This window comes from Aphelocoma coerulescens, chromosome 5, assembly GCF_041296385.1.
Source record: "Aphelocoma coerulescens isolate FSJ_1873_10779 chromosome 5, UR_Acoe_1.0, whole genome shotgun sequence".
Classification (NCBI taxonomy): domain Eukaryota; kingdom Metazoa; phylum Chordata; class Aves; order Passeriformes; family Corvidae; genus Aphelocoma; species Aphelocoma coerulescens.
The window spans coordinates 53,287,752-53,311,686 of NC_091019.1; the positions used below are offsets into that span (position 1 = coordinate 53,287,752).

At 42.7% G+C, this 23,935-nt stretch overlaps 1 protein-coding gene across 6 annotated transcripts in view; it reads right to left on the reverse strand.

The window, feature by feature from the left end:
* Positions 1–23,935, reverse strand: part of SYNE3 (spectrin repeat containing nuclear envelope family member 3) — a 65,469-nt gene extending 41,534 nt beyond the window's left edge. The window contains exons 1-3 of one of the 6 annotated variants that reach the window (XM_069018185.1): positions 22,959–23,043; positions 22,317–22,468; positions 2,071–2,228 (exon numbers count right to left, since the gene is read on the reverse strand). In XM_069018185.1, the coding sequence (XP_068874286.1) occupies positions 2,071–2,228; positions 22,317–22,407 (249 nt within the window). In that variant the 5' untranslated portion in view covers positions 22,408–22,468; positions 22,959–23,043. Of the gene's footprint in view, positions 1–2,070; positions 2,229–4,045; positions 4,067–5,015; positions 5,067–12,894; positions 12,978–22,316; positions 22,469–22,958; positions 23,044–23,365; positions 23,542–23,798 lie in introns of those variants that run through there. The other 5 variants (XM_069018191.1, XM_069018189.1, XM_069018187.1 and 2 more) reach the window with 5 other exon arrangements.

The window sequence follows — 23,935 nt, forward strand, 5'->3', positions numbered from 1 at the left end:
TCACAATCAGCGATTACTTTCAGTAAAATTAGGCCTATGGCATTTGTTAAAAAAGAATCATGTCAGTTATTGCAAAGGTGAGACAAATAAAAGGCCTTTGGATTTCCAGTCTCACATTCTAGGGAAAGCCTGCTCTTTTGGCATGCAGGCAGCACACCTGCATGTGATGTACAAACAGGTGTTTGGACAAATTATTTCCTAAGAAAGGTGGGACTAATGGAATCCAGAGAAGCAGGGCAAAGGCAAGAAAATACAAGCCATAGCTATCACCCAACAGGAAACATGTAAGAGTAAAGCTGTATTCTGAGCCTGATATTTTTCCAGCAAGTAGAAGCAAACAACAGCTGGAGAGAAAGCAGTGGCTGTACAGTCATTTTTCTTTTTCAAATCTGTTTTTTACATGATTTTTATCATTGGCTGACATTTTCATTAACAAATTAACAGAAAATAAACCACAGGAAGGAAGCATGAAAAAAACTGGCAAGCCAGGTGCAAAAAAGGAACTGAAACTTGATCACTGGATTTGAAAACAGCCAATGGGTGAAGCAGTGAGCACATCATGAGGACATCCAAGCTGGAGACAGAAGCCAGGCCCAAAAGGAGGCAGGATGAAGGAGCAGGAGGCAGTTAAGGTACACACAGGAAGAAAGACACTTGTTAATCCTTAGAATGATGAATTTCCAAAGTCTGAGTTGAAAGAATCTCTTAACATGACTTTTTGCCTGTTACAGACCTCCTCTAGAGCCCACAGAAGTAAATGGGCTTCAGTTCAGGCCATATCACATCACCACAAATCTCCAGACCTTAAAACTTGTTATCTCTGCCATGAATGTTCCCCCTTTGCCAAACTACCACTCTTCTACTCGAGTTCATGTGTTTCTTGCGTGTTTTTTGAGACTGCACATATCAAAGTTTCCCAGACAAAACAAGAGTGAAAATAATTTAAGATCAGAAAAATAAAACTATAGACCAAGATAGAATACTTCAGGTTTTTATGACTAACATGCATGTCTAGCTACCATCCATCACTCCATGAACAGCTTCTGTATTATGCCAGAGGCAAAATCCATCCTCCAATAAACCCCAGTTAAGGAAAAAGGCTGAAGACATCACTGTAAACTACCTCATCATCCATATAAGCCTGCAACTTTTTTTGTTAAAACTTCAGAAGAGGCAGGCCAAATACAAATGGACACACAAAAGGAGAGACTTTGGGGTAAATAACAATGGGAAAGATTTTTGCCATTTAAATTAAAGAACAGATTACTTGGAATTGAAGGTAATAAAAGTATAAAAACAGTTTTTCAATATTAGTCATAGAAATATCACCACTCCCTCCAATCATGAATGGTACAAATGGGACAAACAGGAGTGTTTCCTTCTCTGAGATTACAAGACCTAGATAACATCTAATGAAACTGAAGTTAATGAATGTGAAATCACTGTAAGAGAGCAGGGACAATCTACAACAGGATCTCTGTGAGAAGAGTTATACAACAGATTAAGTAAAACCAGGAAAAAATGAGAACTTTTACCTTTTCATTAAACAGATCATAAAGGGGATCTGTAAACCCTCTTATCATCAGGGTTTATGGAAAAGGAAAAAGCTATTACTCTAGAACAGCTCATTACCAGGACACTGCAGTCTCTCTATCAGTGCCAGAGTCCTGGAGGAAATGGAATGCTAACGTGATCTGATTCTCTTATACTGTGTGCTGCTCGTCTGCAAATTACTGTGGTAATTGCAAGCAGCAACCAAATTGTTCCAGGCTTGAGGAGAGTGTAAACATTTTAACCTGCCAAACCTGCTGCTAGTGTTCCAAATCAATCTGAACAGCTTGGAAGCCTGTGATATCAAATTGCCATCCTCTTTTTCTACATCTGTAAACATTTTACAGATGGAAAAATTAGAAAGAATACTGATGTGAACCCATCCACACAGGCCCAATGCTCCAACAAGCAGGGGCAGCTGACTATTTCCTAATGGAAAACTCTTGAGTTTACAGCAATAACTGCTGTAACAGTGGCAGCAGTGAGAGCTACCTCTGAATTCCATCACTATTCCCTTACCTCAGTCTCTCTCAGTCTGGCTTCTAGGGCAGATCGAGGTCCTTTGGTGTTGTCATTGATCCTCAGTCTCTCTTGGATGGCCTTCATCCAAGCTTCTGCATTCTCCACGCTACTGTCAAATTCATCCTGTAGCTGCTGAGTCATCGCATTGGAAGAAGCTGAAAAGATAGGAAATGGAGGTAAGCAGATTTTGGGTAAGACCTAAACAGAAATGAAAAGCACTATAAAGGAGCAAGGGAGAAAAGCTAATGATATTGTGGCTTTCCTTTTGAACAATAATACCAAAAACTGCAGCATCGCTGTTCAGTTGGGCACAAGAGAACACATGCACAGCAGCTTTCCCAAATGAAAATATACCAGGAAACAAAAAGAAGGTGGAGAACTGTGGAAGGCTCCATTACAGTAAACATTCAATTCAAAGCTTTTAAATTAGGTTAATTTGGTGTGTGGTGTATTCTAGATTAGCTACACCAAACACAAACACTTCCTGTTTCTTCCCAGAGCCATGTCAATATAAAACTCTCCCAATGCCCTTCCGGGCTCGTGTGCTGACACCAGATAATGAAGTATTCTGGCACATGCTTAACTTAGAGGTGTATAAACTGCTTTTGTAGAGGTGTTAAAGCTGCTGAGAGCTGGATCAGATGCTTAGGCCCTCAGTTAACTTTTTCTGCTGACACCATGCAGAGGTTATCTGAATGCACATGCAGTGAGCCTGGGATACACAGACAACAGGAATTGGCCAGCAACTTCTGAGACAAACCACAAAAAAGCCTTCATAGGGGAATATCAACACTGGTGGATGTCTTCTTTTGCCATCTCTTTTATTCCATAACAGGCTCCAAGTTTTTAATTTTCCTCTCCCTCTCTCTTGTTGCCCATTCCCAATCAGCAAGAAGGTATGATGGTTGGTTGCTCTTTTGAGATCTCTGTTTAGAGCACAAGCTCTCCACTGCCCAGCCAGCCTCCTTTGTTCCTGTACAATAGAGCAGAGCCATCCTAGGCTCACCACTAGGACTGCTGGACTAAACTTGACTAATAAGGATGAGCCATAACAAAGCGCCCTGTAGGTCAGCTCCACTGAAGTGAACAGAACAAGAGCCATGGACATTCAATGGGTTTGGGTCACATCCTACAACTACTGCCAGCCAAGCAGCCAGTGTCTCATGGAAAATAAAACATTCTTCCTCTTTGTTATTCATCACTGAAATATTTTTTCGGCACAAAGTTTGAGACTTAATTACTGAACCCAAGTTAATTGTGCAGAATTCAGTTCCACAGCAGCCCCACAGTTCCACAAAACTATTCATGTGGAAAAAAGTGCTCAGTATCAGAGGCAGAGCACGGCTCCTGGTGAAGCTGGACCAATGCTGTTTTGCAACCACCAGAGCTCTCAGCAGCTCAATCTTTTCAAGGGAGAGCCATCCTTCTGCTCACAAGCAGAAAGCTCCTCACCACCCTGCCAATGTTCCTCTCCACGAGGTAAAAGGATTCATGCAATATTAGAGGTCCTTCCCTGCAGCTCCCAGTGTATTTTCTTCCACATTAGACCAGAGGACACAAGATGTCCCCATTCACAACAGTCTGAATTGTTGCTTGCCAGCCATCAGCAGGTTTCTACTCAACAGATCCCAGAACAGAACGAAAGAACTGCACCTGCAGAGCAGCTACTGCACTACCCATGGGGACAGATGACGGGGTCAGACATCCATGTGCAGAGCAGCAGAGCTGCATCTGCATGAAAGAGGGAATTCCTCCCTAAGTGAGACCTGTCAGACAGGACAGAATCTAAGGCTGTAGCTCTCAGAACTTGAGAGCAGCTTTTAAAAGGGTGACCTCACCTTGAAAAGATTTAAAAAGTAAACCAGGATGTACTGGATTTAATAAGGGTGGTGTGGCACAGGGCAGCTACTCCCTCTCTCAAATATAAAAAATATGACAGGATATATAATTAAAGCTAAAATCACTGACTTACATCACGAGAGTCCTAAGGATGAAGCCAGCTAATGGAGGAATGTTATTCTCAGTGGATTGCTAGATAGCTGTGTCCTTCTCCAACTATGACTGGTTCAGAACTGACATTATGAACTACAGTAATCCAGTTCTCTGAAAAGAGTACATATTTCATTGCAGCTGAAAAATAACTCATTTTCACATTAACATTTCTCATTATATCTGGCAGTTGTAGAGGGACTGTCCCCTAAAACTCCCCTTGTTACATACATACATTTCTAGGCAAACAGTTTCTGAATGCTCATGTATGAGCTGTGGTGATCCCAAGTTATGGTACTGTGAAACAAAAACTCACAGTGCATTTTCTGGATAGACACTGACGAGAGGTGGCATTCATTTCCTAGGAGAGGTTTCTATTCCTGGCAACACCCATATCATATTTAAAATTGGCTTCACTACTCCAGCCATGGAGTAGCCATACAGAACATAATGTTATTCTAGTCCTAATTTTTACAAAAAGTTGAGGGCAATCTAACATGGGTAAGACTATTACAAAAAACCTCACAATTACACAGTGACACATCGCACATACAGTCAATCCACGTAAGGAGTCAACACAGGAAACCACAAAAAAAGTTATTTCAATATTAAGATCACCAGCTTGCAAAGGAAGAGAAACACTTTTCTACTCCAACTACAGACATGAAACATCACTGACTGATTTTGACGAAGCAATTCCTGTATCTAGGACCACAAAGACTATTAAATTTAGCATGGACTCAATGCCCAGGTGGATTTCATAGTATTTACAACCTGCAATACCTGACATGGATTTGGGCTGCCTTTTGAGACCTCCTGTCCTCTCTCCACACAGGGCAGCCAGATGCTGGCTGAAGCAATCAGCTACAGTGCCAACTTTTGTTCTGGAACCCTTCCCAGTCACTAACAGCACGACTGATACCTGCAAAGTAAAAGTATGATTTCTGACTTACTGTCTGCTGGGGAGGAAGAACAACTGCTGACTATTTGAGATAGGAAAGGAGTTACAGATCTTGCCCTAAGTCTTCTAAAGTTGGGATTAATGATTAGAGGATAAAAGTTAACCAATCAACAGCATTCACCCCATTTCTGTTGCATCATTGGAACTAAATGATTGAGCAATACTGCTGGACACGAAATTGAGCAATACTTCTGGATCCTGATCTGTACAAAAAGGACAAAGGAGACATAGCAGCTCCTGGAACAGACCTAAGCTGTAGAGCTGTGCAAAGCTATCATCCACACACCAACCTGTAATAGCAGCAGGCCATTAGGGCCACCTGTACGGTGGTGCAACAGCTCCTATCCCAGGCTCAGTCTCTGGGACCCACTGTGCCAGGGAAAGTCTTCCCTTAGTCACTGGTGCAATCCTCTGAGCAATTTGTACAAAATTGTTTTCTTCACAGTTATTTTCAAATGTATCCAGCTGTTCAAAACTGCTTTTCATTTAATGCCACTTGAATCAGTGTATTAATTCATACTGTGGAAAGCGCATTTACACTCTAGAAACCACTTTGCAAATCTATACATGTCACTAAATGAGGGCAATAACTATGCATAAGAAATTCTGGCACAGATAATGAGATGCTGAGCAAAACCAAGTTTTATTTGTCCAGATGCAGTAACAGTTTCTTGGTAGAGGTAACAAAGAAGCATATTTCAGGGTGCTGAACAGAACTGACCCAGGACAGCTCCTGCAGTACATCCACAGGCTATAAAAACCACATTTTAGGAACAGGAAAATATAAGACAGATTAGCTGCAGAAACCTGTAGCTGAAACTCTGCCACAACACTAGTCTTCCTACCTTCTCTGAATCACCCTCCATGATCCCCAAAACACAGCTTGGCAGTGTCTGGGTAGGCACATGTGTTTCAGTGCCACAGAGGGACGATGCCTCAGCCCTTGCCCAGCTGCTCTGCCAGACCCACTGCACACCCACTGCACATCCAGGGCTTGCACTGCTTTGTCTGAGGCTCAGTTACATGCATGGGATATCTGCACCTTTGGAAGAGGAAAAGGTGAACACCTGACACAGCACACACTTGTGAGCATCACTCCTCTCCTGCTCTCTCATTCAGGCACAAAACCATTTAGCAAGGAGGGAAGTCAGAGAACTGCAGCCTACCACCTCTTCCCAAAATCCTGGAGAAGAGGCAGCTGGAAGGATGCTGGGGGACACATATGCTGTACCCCCAGCTTGCCCACAGGCTGAATACCCCAACATGAACTAATGAGATCCAAAGCAACAGCAAGCTGGGTTTTTCTTTTAAAATCTGTTCCATTTGTGTTGGGCTGGGCCGAAGAGATGCAGAGGCAGCTTTGTTTCAGCTGTGGTCTTGGAGCCATCTTGCTGAAAGAGCAGATAAATGAATTAGCAAGCTGCTCTGCATCATAGCTCTGGGAGCCACTGCGTGGACATGTCTGGGTTTCCATGGCAGACCCTGACACAGACACAGGCAGAAGTCATCCCTCATGTGACCCACGTGGCACTCGCAGGGCCAAATTTCTCTGAGCAGTTCTTCCCTAAGTACAGCCACTGCAGGAGCCTTGCTAGTACATCTAGTAACTCTTCTGAGACACTCCAAGATTTATTTATTTAATATTTGTAATACACTACTGAGAGCTTTTAAAGTTATTTTGCAAGTCCAGTGTCTTTTTCTTAGGATTATCTTATTATTTTGCAATGTTTCCTAACATACTGTTTTCTCTCTGCCAGTCGTACTGGGGTTCGGTTTTTTGTTTCTTTTCTTTTTTTAATTTAAATCTCTTAAAACGTTTCTTACAACCACTCCCATTTTACACATTCCTTTAAACCCTACATTTATAGGACACAGGCTTTTAAACGGTTTCAATATGTCTTGGATTCTTATATTTATGTACTACTTGACTAGTTTCCAGAACCCAGTTCTTACAAAAATAAAAGTACAAAAATGCTCCAGGAAAATTCAAACCACTCACCATTAGGGAGACTATTTTCCAATTACTGAAATACTTCAAACTTTTCACAACCCTTTTCATTTGGTTCTGGGATTGTATGTGGAAAAAAAAAAAGATTTTAAAAAAGCCCACTGAACTGTATCAAATTTTAGACAAATGTATGAGTGTGGAAGCAATTTTGGTTCTGGAAATTGTATCTGGGATAATTTAGTAACTTTTCAGCTTCCCTAGATACTATAAAGAGAGCTCTGAGGAGGCACAGAGCTGGGAGCTCTGACTGTCTGCTTTAGATCGGAGCAGAGGTCAGGAGCTGGCACAGACCACAGAGGCACAGAGCACTGACCCTTGTCTTTCCAAACTTGAATATTCCAGGAGGAGCTACTGTGAACTTTGAATCCAACCAGCCTTACCAGCCTTCCTGAAAGCCTCCACAACAGCAGCTGCACCTATGCACAACCCAGTTAAACTGCTTGAGTAGGTGCAGAAGCTCTCAAGGTTTCAAATAAAAGGTGTAGTTATTTCCAGCATAATCTTTTAAAACTCAAAACATTAATCCTATCACCTTGGCCATCTTCCAACACAGCCCTCTCCTGTGCTACTGGCAGTCAATGTTTATGACAGTCAGCAATTGTTTGTTCTAGTTAATGAGCTAGAGTATGAATAGGGTTTTCTGGAATAAACACATCCATATCCTTGTTACAAGCATCCCCTTCAACTAAGGAATGCAGCATTCTGAGTACATACTGCACTCATCTATATCCTAACCACTTCCTCTCCCTTACAAAACAATCCACAGGAAACCTATGGCACACGCAAGGCATTCTGCCACAACATGATCACACCTGACAATATTCTCTTTGTTACCAAAAACTGAAAAGCAGACACATGTTCTGTGCAGGCTAACTCTCCAAAAAATGCCTGATTTTTTTCAGCCATTTGTTTAAAAATTAATTTCAGACTTTGGGTAGAGCCAGTACAGGTGGGATATCTTTTTGTTTCCTAAGACTGCTGGGTACAACATATAATTCCCAGGTCTAAAAAGCCATTTCCTTAAAAAAGGGATTGAAATTTAAAAACAGCTTTATATCCAAATGCAATCAATAGCATACAAGTAAGGCAGAATGGGGTCCCAGGGCCATCTTCCCTTCTAGGGAATGATAATCAATAGGTCACAGCATTTTTATTTTTTATTTCAATCTTCAAGTCATTTGGAAGTAAAAAGAGTGAGGACTCTTAATTACAAATCTCTCCCCATTCCATACACTCCACACACAAACTTCTGCATTTCCAGTTCACTCTAGGAGATGGGTTTGTCTACCATGATTCCATTAGATAAGTAAAATGCAGGGTTTAGTTCTGGGCTAGAATTTTTTTTACCATCAAGGAGACAGAGTATCTGTATTAGCTGTCTGGTTTAGATTTTGATTCTCTATCCCCACATTATTGAGGTATAAACAATCTTCAGAGCATTTCAGTCAGCCCTCCTGGGAAGTAAGACTACCTTATCCCTTTTACAGATAACAACTTGGGTTCAAAGGCACTTTGTTTCTTGCTTCTAAGCAATAAGAAAATACTTGAAAGGACAAGAACAAAGTTGAAGATTCTGTTAATAAACGCTGCAGAGGGTGATTTTCAGCCTTTTCTAATCTGTACCACTTGAATTGTCTCTGCTGAGATGCAGATATCTTTTTAGTGACTTCAAACTTAATGACAAGAGCCTTCATTTTCCTCATTACCATCCACAGACACTTTAGTCTGGGAAATCACAGGTTAAACACCTCTGCTCTACAACTTCAGCAGAGATTCCTTAGGTGCAGAGAATCTGATGGGGAAATTACCCCGAAAGATATCAGGTGTGTTTACTGCAATCTACATCTTGAGCAGCGGGGCACAAGTTCCCAAGTAGGTTTAGTTTCAGCTTTTGTCAGCTCCCCGAGTTTTACCATCAGTCAGCTAATGCAAAAGCCCTGCAAGCCAATAGCATTAGTTTCATGGTCTCTGGAGACTAGAATTTATGTATTTAATTATCTCCCACTTGTCCTCCACAGACTGTATGATCCCTCAGTACTGGGTGCCAGTCACAGCACTGATAATACTGAGAAATAAACCTCTGTGGTATCTGCCCCTTGGCTAGAGATCAGTGAACAATTCAGAGTGAATAACATATCTGATAAATCATTCCTCTTTTGCTGGTCATATTATTGTGTACAGACAGACTCATTTTCTCAAGGGTGTGGTTATCCCTAACTATTTGCCACATACACTTTGCAAATCAGTTTTGCTCTGCAGACTATTCCCAAGAAATTCTTCTTGGCAATCCTTAATACCCCAGCTGTGCTGCTTAGCTTTGGTTTGGCATCACAACCCTAATGAGAAATTGCCCATCTTCCATGGCTAGCTGGGAACAGCTCTGCTTGTTTGTATGCAGTTTGTCACATGGCAGCTCCCAAGGGCCAGGGCCATAATCAGGACTCCAGAGCACTAAGCCACATACGAAGAGTGCGCCGTCACAGCACCCTCAGTGAGCAGAAGTGCCCTACAGTTACAAGGATAACACCTCTGTCCCAAAGAGATTACAGAGGACATGTCAGAAGGGGTTTGGCAATGAAAGCAAGGCATCAGTGTGTACTTAGGGACATGGAGTGATGGAGGGAAGAAAGGGCTGTCAGAGCCTTCAGCTGCACTGCCACTGTTCTGTGAAAGCTGCAGTGTTTCCACCACCCATGTCCTCCACCCACCCCTTGGAATCAGAGATACTCAGAAAGAGATCCTCAAGCCCAGCTGGAACACATGGCCTCAGCACGGGCTGGATCTCACACCAGGAGAGGGGATTCACTGCACTGAACCACAGACTGTTGGTGGGGCACCCTGAGGTAGGAGCCCTGTGATTCCCCAGGGAGTCTGTGAGAGAGGGGCACTTCCAAGTAAGGAACCATACCAGAAGTGGGTTAATTCGCCTTCTTCAGGAATCCCATGTTCTCAAGGGGCCTACAGTTGTAATATGAGTGCTCAAGGATGTCAATCTGTCTCCAAGTCTATATTCTTTCCTATTCCACATCACTGTTTCCACATTTGGATCTAAGGAGTTTTTACACATGCAATTTTTTCCCTTACAAGATCAGTGTTAAAATCTTATTTGATTATCATTTAACTATTTCACCTCTGAGTGATAGTGTGTAACTTGGAGCGCTAAGCACATGGCTTTTAAAGTAATAAATCTTTAAAATTAAGTATATACTGGGAATATTGCTTAGAAACAAGGTCACTTGCAAGTACTTTATAAGTATGCTCTAAGGGCACAGGTCTTTTGTCCCATTTAGAACAGCTGAAGGACTAACTCTACAAAACAAGATTTCTCAGATACGTCTTTCAAAACATTATCAGTTCAGTTATGCTAATGATATATTTATATGGTGAAAGTGAGACTTATGGAATTGAGAAAAGAGTAGCAAGTAGGACAATACTAATTTTAGATACCAAAGCTGTTGATTAAGAGTTATTTTCTTGGGATCAAAACATATGGCTATGGAAAAATGAGCAGATTTTAATTTGCATGGAACAGAAAGATCTGTTTATATAAAGAAAGATAAAAATGACCCCTGAAAGAGATGAACACTTGAAATGCTGTCAAGAACAGACAGGAGGCTATACCTAAACAGTAAATAGCTATACCTAAACAGTCAGCACTCTGTACATAATTAAAAGTAATATTTGCATTAATCTGATAATACCAGGCTTTATATTGCAAAACAGCACTGGTTTGTGTTCAGACAAACCCACAGGCAAACAAAGCCTGCCTATATCCCAAACAAAATACACTATTGGAACAGTCAGCAACCTCATCCCCAAGCTCAGAAACAAAGCAGACCACTGCAAAATGGTGGTTATAAATTAATATTGAGTGGTTGAGAACATTTTTGGAATTGAATAAAACAGGCTGCTTTCTTGTGACTCATTTTTGCCTGAAGTATTGCAGTTTCCACATCTTCGTCACCCTCCCAAGTGTGTGCTGGCCAGGCACTGTGGGTTAAGGAGCACAGCCACATCTGGTTTCAGCTGCACAGACCCCTCCAGCAGGCTGGGAACAGCCCAGCACTGCCAGACTCCGGCACTCTGATCTCTCAGGACTTCACAACAGCGATGAAAAACGCCTTTTTAGCAGTCTTTTTAGTCTGATCAGGGACTGAAGTCCTGTAGTCTATAAACCCAGAGGGGATCTGAACCTCCTCCTACTGAGATTCATCAAACCTAAAGCAAAGAGTAAAACGGCGGCAGAGCCCAGCAGTGAGCTGAGTTTGTCAGCAGTCATCCTCCAGTGAGGAGGACCAGAGAGTTATTTAAAGCTGTGATCACAGATAATTACCGTGCTGAGCAGCACAAGAGAAGCCAATGCTTTTTCTTCTCACTCTCAACATCCTCCTCTAGCAACTGCCTTTTAGTAATGGAGTACTACAAGAAACCAAAGCTCTTTTTTTCCCCGGAAACGTCTGAGGAGATCAGGCAGCTCTGTTCTATTCGAACCCCAAGGGGGCCTCAGGGCGTGCTGCTTCTCAGCAAGTATGAAAATGCCACCCTAAATATTATGGGACATATCCCTGGGGCTGCCGGGGAGCTAACACAGAGATACATTTACAGCAACAGGGGTCCATATCAGCCAAGGAACTGTACACACACACTGGCAGACGTGTCATAGCACTATCTATTCTCAAACACTTGAAAAAAGGAAAAGGTATAAAGCTATAGATTTGTTTAACCCAAGTAATACATAATTCTTCTACAAGGAGTAATAGACATCACGGCACAAACTCAACTTTGGTCTAAAAGAAATAAAAATAATTCCCCACTAGTCTCCAAAGCCATCTTCTAAAAATAACGCAAACACTTGCTATATTTTATAGGCATTTGCATTTCATATTGCTGAAATTTTTCTCCACTATTTCCCTTTCAATTTACAGATCAGGGCTCAGCAGGTACCTTGAAAAAGGTTGATTCATAAAACAGGAGAAGCCAGTTATCCTCCTGAAGAAAAATGTGTTTGACTCTAATTGCTGAACCACCACAGAGCAGGGCATTCAATGACCTTGTTTGGGTTCAATGAGCACAACGCAAGCAACAGTGTTTGTGCAAACTATACTCCCTACTTAAAAAAAAAAATTCTGAATTTCTTTAATCCCCTTTTTTACCTTTTGCATACCTCCAGGTCATGTTTCAACAGTTATATATGCAACCTTAAACCCACACTTCAGGGAAGGGATCTCAGCAGTCCCAGTTCAGCAAACATTTTGGGGCTGTAAAAGCTGATATCACATCTTGAGTGCCAGCCACACTCCCAGCTCCCAACAGACACTCTCTCTCTATTAACTTCACCCACTGTCACTTATCTCCAGCCCTTCTGGTGCACACCACAGTAGGGATATTTTGGCTTCCTTTCTCCTGCCTTACATGAAGGAGTTCCCCATCCTGGCCTGCTGCTCACAAAACAATTTATCAGGCCTTATTTCATTGCACTGGGCCCTCACCCTTGGGCCCTCCCATCCTTTCCCCCAACACCCTGTGGTGCTGGCACCAGGCAGGAGGGGAGGTGTGGGCTTGCTCCAGAGAAAAGAGCGCGAATGGGCTCATCTTGGCGCCCTTCACCAGCTGGGTGCTGCCAGAACCCTCACTCATGGCTCTCCTGCAGCAGGCCACTGGCTTCTATTTCCCCTTTCACCAGAATTCAAATACTTGAAATTTCAAGACACTTGATATCTTTAACACTTCCATGTCTCTGGAAAATTTCATGCAAAGCAGAAAATTAGTGCAAAAGTTCTTAGGAGCCAAAAGATACAGACACACTGCCTGTCCAACCATCTCACTACATAATGAAATAAAAGTAATGTTGTAAAAACCTTACCAAAATCCTGGGAAATCTGGTAAAAAGGGTAGGTAAAAGTCTGCGGTGATTCCATCAAAGTTCCCCGAGGGGTTGCCAGCATGGCAACCACAATCCAGCCTGGCGTCCACTGGGACTTAGAACAGCGATTTGGCACAGTTGGCAGCACGAGCAAGTCTGGCACAAAGAGAAACCAGTGGCTTCCTCCTTACTAATGCAGGAGGAAGCACAGAACTTCCTCTCTGCCTCCTCCCATGCAGCGGGACTGAAAGAGGAGATGACAAGCCAAAGATTTATCAGTGCTGAAAAAAAAAAAAAAAAAAAAAAAGGAAAGAAAAGAAAAGAAAAACCCAGAGCAGGGCATGTTGCCACTGTTTAAAATGTAGGTGAGATTTAAATAGCAATAATCCCCCGAAACTATCTAGTTCAGGTCATCAACTAACAAGCTGGTTAATACCTGTAAGGATTAATGCTTGAAATTATTATGCCTGACAGATGTTTGCTGAATGGGAATTAGTTAAGAATACAGGGGATGAAAACCAGCAAGAAGTAGAAGTGCAGACAGGTATGTCAGAGCTGAGATTTTAGAAATCGTTAACTCATGCTCTAACATAATAGTAATTTTCCTTTATCTTCCACTTCATTTTTTACTCCCAAGGTCTCTAGCAGGAGATTCCCTTCACAGACTGACACACTCATCTAGATTCTGCTCTCAGTTACAATCGTGCAAGACAAAAAGGAGGTTAGCTGATATTTTCAGGAAATACCTCTGCTGCACAATTTGGCTGAATGGAATACACTTTGTAGACACTAGCTGTCTCTTATGACGGAGCACATGAGGAATTCTTCCTTCCTAATTCCCCAAAACTGTTGGAAAATACAAAGCAGCATTCTCTGTTGATTAATTAAGATCCTGCTGGGTACATCTGCTTTTAGACATTCAATAAAACACACTGGTTTGGTCTACCCACCCCACTACCATTTGCATCATCCTAATGGATGACCTAATACACTCCAGGACCAAAACAGGTGCCACTTACTCAAGCTGGTGTAAATCCAAAACAAGTCCATAAGGCCAACAATCTCTCTACTTTTTCAGTTGCTGTGTGTCATAACTTACACTACACTGAGCAGCATTTCTAGAATTACAACAAAAATATGGAGGAGAGGTGGAGAAATCAGTGAAAACAAAATATGAGGGGGAAAGTTGGTTCAAATTCTACCTCCAAATTAGAAGCTACAGATACAAACAGGGATAAAACTATGAGCCTCTGCATCCATTTTGGAATCAGGCAGCAAAAGGGAAGAGCATGGGGAAAAACTGAAGAGAGGAACAAAGATGGATGAGAATCTAGGTGAAAGAACAACACTGGAATAGAAAATGTTGATCAAGCTAACCCTGTGAAGTTGCTAATACAGAGAATTAACTGAAGACCAGAAGCCTCAGTGAGGCTGTGACCCCCCTGTGACCTCAGCGCAGCCAACCAAACACAGAATTCAACCAGAATTTTGCCATCAATGGTGAAAAAAACCCCCAAGGGACAGAAGACGAGGAACATCTTAAGAGTTAGCAATGCTGATGGTACCTCTAGAGAGGAAACTGAAATACCAGCTATTTTCCAACTGTCTTGTTAGCCTTTTGCTAACATGAATAATCCTTAGAACTATATGAATATCTCAAAACACATGAGGATAAGAACATCTCAAAACATATCAACCTGCAGACTAAACTATACCATGGCTGGGGGATGTAAACTGGATATTGAACCACTTATCTGAAAGTCATATCAGGGTTGTTCTAAACTGTGTTGTTTGAATGGGGGAGTTTTAAATGCCTATAAGTGATCCCCTTCATCACTTTTCCCTTGTTCTCTCTCTCTTGTGGTGTATCCATAGTCACTGCAAATTTGCCACAGTCCTGCTAAAAAAAATTAAATAAATAATTTTTAAAAAGCACTGAAACTAGTAGTATTGAGGAAGCAGAGCATATGTGGTTGACATCAGCTATGCACAGCAGCTTCTAAAACAAGGTAAGAATCAGTCTCTTTGGATAACTAATCTAGAAGGCAAAGGAGCTCCCCTGGTGAGTACAGACAGCCACAAGCTACAGGCAGCAATGAGGGGATCAAACTAATAGTGAAAAATGCAGCATTCCCCACAAAACTTTCTGTAAGTTAGTATCACAACGTATTTAAAATATATAAATACCACATTACCACTTGGGCATAATTCCCTTTAGAGCAAACTTGATTTTAAATTTTTCCATAGTTTTAAAGGAAACCAGGTTCAGCAAAATATTCCAGATGTTCCCACAACATCTGACCTGCCATTCTCTTCTTTTCCATACAAAGAAGTCCATTTCCAGTTTCAGCAAGGGATGAAAGAGTGTTTTTCCCACTCTTCTGGCCAACTATTATTTCTGTTATGGCACTGGAAAGCATTTGAATGGCCCCTTCTTTGGGCTGACATGTCTATGCTCAAACATGGATTCAGTTACATCTGGAACTGTGGTAACATCTGTTGTAGCTGTAACTCTTGTAACATCTGTTGGATGATCTTAGATTACCTGGTGGCCCATGGGCACTGCAAAGGAAACATTTATGCAAAGCCAGCGCAGCCCATGGAGTTAAATGACTACACTGCCCCACTGATTAACCTACTGTAAGTGATACTCTGGGCAGACTGGCCTCATTGCCCACTAATTGTCTGCGTCTTCAAGCAGCCAGTGATGTATTTGTCCACTAACTGCTCAGGAGACAGATGTCATCACCGCAGCAGGGTTGCAAGGGTTATAAATTATAAAGTGCTGTCTCAGCTCTGACAAAGAGCTATGAAACCCCTCAGATACGACACAGAGCAGCAGTATAAAAATTTCTCTTCAACCATGGCAACTGTGTTATATATTCTTACTAGTCTGCAGAAGCTTGGGTCCTCGGTGTAAACCAGCCCTACACCATGCTGCAGGGAGTGAACAGGCATCCCCAGTTCAGAGGGTACTGCTGAAGCAGAAGAGAATAGAATATGGATACAAACAAAATATGGATACAGACAGAGGGGACACACATAGGAGCACTGAGGCAGTATTAGCATGAAAAGCCACAGGCAGAGCAGCAGCTGCCTAACCATGGCCAAATCTCATAGGCATTGCAGCAAAAACGTTTTAAGGAGGAATCTGAGTGAAGGTCATGACATGGATATGAGAAGGATTACATGTGAGAACAAGACTGGGAGGAAAAGCATGAAAGAGCCCAGGTGAAAGTCTGCTGAGCATTGGTGGAGGTTGGTATCACAGGCAGGCCAGAGGTGGAAGCTGCTCTCTCATTTACACAGGAAAGGCAGCCTGGGGATGTATGGGAATCAACATTTCCATTTTCTGGGGAAGATCATATTTCTAACTGTATTTTAGTTGTGAATTAAAATAACATTGGATAAAGGGACTGTCTATGCAATTCCTACTCACCAAGGAATCTGGTTTGGAATTGCTGTGAAAGGACTTTTCAGAAAAGAAACACCCATCAAGAAATCAGGTTGTCCTAAGTACTGGGTTTGGAGGTACTGGCAAGGATAGCACAGACAGGTGTCAAGCTCTTGATCTCTCTTTCTGGTTTTACACAGTTTCAGCCTGTGTAAATAAGGAATCATTATGCAGAACCTAATCATTATGCACAGCCTAATGATTCAGGTGTCCCACCTGGCAAGCTGAGCATCTTAAAGGTCTGGCATATGTCATCATTATGCTCTGTTACATTCAGCATGGAAAAACAAAAAAAAAAAAGGATTTTGATTTACCAGTTAGCATGAAAAGAAACAAAAACAACCCACACACCAAACCAAACTCTGAAAAATGTCAGATCTGATCTGAGCAGACTAAAAGAATCAAGAAGTGGGTTAGCTGCCAATATAGTTGCTTAACTGAGAAAAACACCTATTTGCAAATCACCAAACTAAGGTGTAACCTGCTAGTAGCAATAACAGGACTTCACAAATACCAGTGATAGCTGACATAGGAAGGGCACTATAGAAAACAATTACCTGTGGAGCACTGAAGCACATCCAGGTAGATTGCTCAGCACTGACTAACCACAACTATTCAACAACAAAAGGACTTTAAAAAAAAAAAAAGGGGGCTGTGACATTTTAAGTATTGGGATTAAACATGTCGATGTAATTACTTATAAAAATGGTTTTTATAAACACCTTCAGCTCTTTCATCAGACAGCAAATACTATTTCACTCTGCAGACCAGAATGACAGCACCAGCTCTCCTCCATCATGAGGTATTCACAGAATGGCTGAGCTTGGAAGGGACCACTGGAGCTCATCTAATCCAATCTCCCTGCTCAGCTCAGGTCCCCTAGTAAAGAATGTTACTCAGGACTGTGTCCAGGTGGCTTTTGAGTATCTCCAGAGGAGACTCCACAGCCTCTCTGGGCAACCTGTATTATCACAATATGCAATAGCTGGACAAGCAAACACCTGAGGGGAGAAATAAAGTAACATCGAAGATGAAAATACCTTTAGGGTTGCTGGTAGCTCCATCCCAGACAGGAACTTGTCATGTAGAAAAAAAACAAACAAAACCAAACTAACCAATCAAAAGAACATCCTCCCAAAACAAACAAGCAAACAAGAAAAACAACCCAAAGAAGCTTGAAATCTTTTCCTGTTTGTTAGGCTGCAGACATTTTCTGTGGGTTGGCATTTCACACCAACAGCACAACTAATGGAGTCAGCAGGTTTATAATCTGAGAATACAAGGGAAAATCCCAGGCTCTGGTAAAGCCAGGGGCAATACTGTCACAGAGCCAAGATTTCTACCCTGACTCCTGTGGACTTAAAAGACAAGGTAACAAGTAAATTCTTCCTTGGGTGCTCTCTTAATCTTGAGATCTAAATTAACGCGCGTCTGTGGTGTCTACTGAGCCAGTGTTATTAGCCAGTGTTAAAGTCTTATACTTCACACAAAGCCTGTGCTTACCTTGCTGCACCTATAGACCAATTCTGCTGACTTACGTAAGAAACATCACCTACATTTGCCAACTGCTGTCATCTGCCATTCATACAAACACTACCAAAGACTCGAGTGCTCATGCAAAGACTCTTGCATTAAGAGAAATCAGTCATCTAAGCTAAAGGAAATGCACAGCCTGGGGAAGAACTGACAGCTTCAATTTCTTTTACTTGGTCACAGAAATTTTAAGGCAGGGGTATATTTTCTCACATGCTGACTTGAAAATGCAGTGGGTACATCAGAGCTTGTACACTTTTCACCGTCCGCTCCTCTGAACTTCTTCAGGCTGCATCAACAATGGGGTACAGAGCCTGGATAAAGACCAGCTGTTGCATCTCTCAAACTGCTCCTCAGTCAGAGACAACACATGTTTTTGTGATACAATTGCCTCATTATAATGGCAGGAAAATAACACAAGCAGGTAATGCTTTAAATCACATATCACTTCAATGTGAGGTGGAGAGAAAACACAGCCAAAAGTACCCCCCTACACTTTTTTCACAGTTTAATTTATTATTGCTGTTGTGTCAGTCCAGATGAGTGAGTAGGCGAGTCAGTGTGTGAGATAATCTTTTAGGGTGAAAACTCCAATCTTGGTTTTTAAATAAAACCAAGTACCCAGATCCACTGTGGGTGGTTTACTCTGTTGCACCTGTGACACCCTCCCACGTGGTACCTGCAACACAGCTGCCACACACATCAAGTGTACCCGATGAGATAAGATGTTAGTGTCTCATTTCACAGATGAAGACACTGGTGCTCTCAGCGGCATCTGTGACAGACCCCACACACAAAGCATCCAACATCACTGGTCCCATTTCAAACCTCTGACTGTACATGCTCCGTCAAGATCACAGAGCAAACTTGTGGAAGCAAAGCCGCATTAAGGGAGGTTTAGACTGGATGTCAGGAAGCACTTCCTGCCTGACAGGGTGGTCAAACACTGCAATAGGCTTCCTAGAGAGGCAGCCAATGCCCCAAGCCTGTCAGTGTTTGAGGCATGCAGTGCCCTTAATAATGTGCTTTAACTTTTGCTCAGCCTTGAAGTGGTCAGGCAGTTGGACCAGGTAATTGTTGTAGGTCCCTTCTACTCTTATTGTTATTGTAATCATGATCAACCACAACGGGAGCAGCACGTCGCCTTATGTAAAGTGTGTCTAGGATTCCCTGGTGACAGGCACTGTATCTACTACGCATAACAGCACAAGCTATCCCACGTGGGCCTCTCACTCAGCTTGTGCTCCCAAGTATTCCTGTCACGTTTCTCAAAAGGCTTTCTGCATAGCACAACTGTAACAGCAGTTACTTCGCCTTTCAACATCACTAAATAAACACTAATCAAGAACAAAACAAGCAAGCCACAGCTTGATACCTGAGTTCAAATCAAATTACAATCTCCGGGTTCTCCCTGTTTCCTGCTATCTCTTAATTTCTTCCAGTATGTTTTTTTCTATGCACCTGTTCAGTGATATCCCAAGGCTGAGACTGCCCTGTAATCCTCAGCCTGTTATAGTCAAAGCAGAAATTCCCTTGAAACCCCTCGATATGAAGGGCTTTATATCAAGTCCATGTCTTTTAAGTGTAACACAGAAAAGAAGCTTGTAACAACAGGGACATTAAAAGTCAGTTCTGTCTAAGGGAAAGAAATGTCTCCACACCCTCTTGAAATCAATGCTCTTTCGTTGAAATATAATTAAGCTGTGTGCACAGAGAGAGACATCAAAGATTGCTTATTAACCTGATATGGTGTGTCAGTGAGAACCACCGCCCCTGTCAGACCTACCGTCCTTTTCTCAGCATTGAGGTGGGGCCACTTCAGATACCTGAAGTTAAATTACCCACGGCTCTACATTCTGAGTAGTTTTTTTGTAATTCAGGCAGTACCATACTGTGATGCAATTTATCAGCAATACAGGAACATATGATAAGCAACAGTTCATGAGACTTTAAATCTGTGAAGCAGTGAATCCATGGCAATGGACGGCAAAGACAGCATGTTGTAGAGCCATCAGTCCTTGTGGAAAGCAAGGACTGAGTTGAAGCTCCAGCTCTGCAGAAGAGTGTGTAAGGAGTGGTCCTTATGTAAGGATCTCCACTTTCAGTTTAAAAGACTCCATTTCCCTAATACTCTGACTGTTATGCCCTCAACAAACACTAGATAACAAACAGGAAGAGTAAACTTTCAAACAAAAGAACAAGGCTGTGTTTAAGTTGATGCTGACAACACTGCAGCTAGTCATGGAAGTATTATAAGAAAAGTCTGCATGTGCCAATGTCAGCCTCAGGCAATGAAATTGTATTTCAGACCAAAATTTAAGCAAAATTTAAGGATGTGACATTTGGGGCCTATAACTAATCAATATCAGGCTGTTTTGAACTTTAAACACTGCATTTGATGGCAACTAATGACACAATGACACTTTTCAGTTTTCCTTGTGTCATTTCAGACTACTTTAACCAATATTAACTAAAGGCACAATTCCTATCATTCAGTTGCTTGCAGAGCAGACTTGCATGACCAAAAGGGACCCTGACCACCTGTTTTGCATGTTTTAATTTCACAGAATTGCAGCCTGAAGAAGCTGAGACATTACTGACCATCAGTAAGCACTACCCTAAAAGATATTTTCCTTCAGGGATAAGAGCATTCCACTTACTATGCTACAAAGACAGTGAGAAGATTTTCAGCCAGATTCAAAGAGGTATTGAAGGACCTGGTATTTATTCCTGTTATCTCAGGTGCCTGGTACCTTTGTCTTCATACAGAGATGTACCAGCTAAAAACTCCCTTGCCAGTTAACACCTGCTGCTAACATTCCGGGAGCTCAAGAATTTTTCCTGTTACAATGTGGCTTTTTCCTTTCACATGCCTGAATTACCAGGATTCAGACTTGGCCCAAAATCCTCAAGTGGACATACATGATCCAGTTATAAGGGGACGACCCTTTCTAAGGACACCATTGCACCTGTCTATATGGCAAAACAAGTTTGAGAGGACAGGTCAAAGCTGTGTCACAAAAATCCTGCTGACAAGGACTAACAGTTAAGAAAACCCAAATCAAAACAGAAATCCAGTATCTTGTCACTATTACAAATGATCTGGGATTTGTCCCACCAGAACACATTATTTTGAGCCAGGATGAATGATCACTGCTTTTGCGTGGTTTCATGGGCATTATGCTTATATGATGGCAATCTTGAAACTGTTGGCCAATTTTGTCAAAATAAATCTAAAGACACTAGCTGAGATCATAGCCCTTCTGTACTTGTACAAATGTGTGCCTGGCAGAACAAAGACAGGAGTTGTGCCCTGGAGATGCAGGGATGTAAAAACAAAGCACTCTGTGACCAGGCCAACTCAGGAAAACAGATCTCCTAGAGAGCTGTGTTCCTTGGTTGATTAAAAGTTTACACTGAACTGCACCAAGACTTTGTTTCCATGTTCAAAATGCAATGTATCATATCAGCGTTATTTGTATTCTTTGAAGTTTTAAGGGAGATGCCAGTTCAGGGGCACTTACCCAGAAGATCCTTCTCCCTTTCTCTTTACAGCTTCATTTGCACCAAATATATTATTGCCAAATGGAGGCTGTCACATACAAATGTATCACTCAGTCACTGAGCTAAAAACTTGGGAAAACTAGTAAGTGTCTGATTTTAGACTTGCTTTTCCCTGTTGGCCTGTTTCTACAAAATTTGCAGGAGCTTAATTACCTTGGAGCTGTTCTCCTTACGTCATACTTAGCTGAAACTGGGAAACGGCAAAAAAACATTACAAAAGAGACACATACCAAGACTCATGCATATACACATATTAAGGGATGGCAAAAAAACTTGTTTCCAACAGAATTCTGCCAGTTATCTTTCTGAAGCTGCGATGCAGGTGTGGAGCATCCCCTCAGGCAGCGGAATTGCTCTCCAAAGTCATGTGGATGCAGGTACAGCCACATTCTGAGGCCAAGCATCCACAAGTGTATACAACAGTTTTTAGGATGATTTGTAAGCCACGGGTAAGTGGAGGAGCACAAAAAATGGCTTACTCCCAAAAAAAAGCTAGACAATCTTTTCAATGAGGTTAGTGCACAAAGGCCACACAGAGGACATATGTGCCAGGAACAGACTTGGAAGTATGGTACAAGTCTTAGCCAAGATGAGAGGGAAAGGAGGAGCAGTGAAATATGGCTGAAGGGAAGAACTGGAACTATCAGAAGGAATACAACAAGAGAGGCAAGCACCACAGTACTGCACCGTGAATGGTAGCTAATTCTGGCTTCCTTGGGAATTTGAGAGGACTCTGGATCTTATGATTCACAAGCAACATGAAAACAGCACTGGGTGTAGGGGAAAGCTGCTTTTACGGAGGGACCATCGGCATTGTCAGACTCCACTTCCTGACAGCTAGTTTGTATGGAACAATGTTACTGTGACTCACCAAAACATGTTTGTTTCTTGTGGAACAAAAAGACTCGCCGGGACTGATTGCAATAAGTTACATTTCCTTGAGATCCAACTGGCTCACACATTTGGCAGCCACAGAGACTGTGCCAAGCTTATGTGCATTTCAACAACCGCAGATTTGAGACACTTTCAGGAAAAGAAGGAAAACATTTGAAGGCAACCAATCAGCTTTTAAAGTTTTGTGGCATTTTTAAAATTCTTTCCCCAGAAAACAAGCACTGTGTACAAAGATTTTCAAATGACATGCACCATGCCAAGGGCTGAAAAGTAACATCCAAAACTAGCAGCAGGGAAGTGGTAAGAGTAGCATAGTGATTTTATTTTTCATTAATGATTCAAGACAGCCAGGCTTAGATTTGAGGCAAAGAAGACAGGCATCCTTGCTCTGATGAACTTGCAAAATAAAGCAGTGTCTTGCAACCGTAATTTTCACAATTAGTCATCATATACATGTATAATTGCTTCAGATTTCAGTCTGTTAGCCTATTTGAGTAGATCTATTTCTACAAATTAAATTTTCCTGGACAAAGATCTAAACTCACTCAAGGTCAAAACAATAAGGATTTGGGAATATAAGAGATGGCAGAAAAGAGTGTATGAGAAACCAAAGTCTTACCATACATTGGGGTGTGGGGGAACTTTACATACATAAGTTGCACAGAATCTAAGTTGCTCTTATAATAGAAAAACAGGAAACTTTCTATCTGTTTAGGAAGAAAATGTGAGACAAAGTCAAACCTCTTAAAGGGGAATCAGAGCCAAGCTAGGATATATCTAATAGGTTTGAAGGGGAGAGAAGTGGGAAGGGAGAAGAGGAACAAGGACCTTGCAAACCGCAGAGAGAGTCCTGGCAGTGAGGACCTACAGATGAAGAAATGTGACAGTAACGCTGAGCAACCGGCTTTGGCAAGAGCCTGACATCTATCAGAGAAAGAAAAGTTGCAGAATGCAGATGAATGCTGAACCAGGCTGGCACTCGTTCGCAGACGCGATTTTCTGAGAGAAGCTAAATAAAAGGCTTACCCCGTTTAGTGTATATTACTTCGGGAGATACGCTGCGGTTACTGCAGCTGCGATATTACGCGTATTAGGAGTAGACAGGGAGCTCTCGTAGTACCCAGGGAGCTGTCCTGGTAAGGACAAGCCCTGCCGGCGCTCCCGCTCTGCGGCCCCGGCGGTGCCGCTACCCCCGTTACACGGGCGGCCGGCCCGGGGGCCGAGCGGCACCGGGCTGTCCCGGCGGAGTTTTGCCCCGGCGCGCCGAGCAACAGGAGGCGGGTCTGGAGCCAGGCGGGCTGACAGCGAGCCCCGCCGAGCCCGACCGCCCTGAGCGCGCCGCGCTGCCGCCCGCCGGGACGGACGGGACGGTGCAGTGCCAGGCGCCGCCGGTCCTTCCCGCTGCCCCCCAGCACCGGCAACAGGCCCCGAGCAGCGCCGCAGGCCCCGTCCCACTCACCGCCGCGGCACCGCCGCCGCCGCTTCCCCCGCGGGCAGCCCCAGGGCCGCGCTGTCTCTCCCCCGCCGCGCTGCGGCCGCTCGGGCGCTCGCTCAGCCTCGCTGGGGCGGCCCGGCAGCGGCACCGGCCCCGCCGCT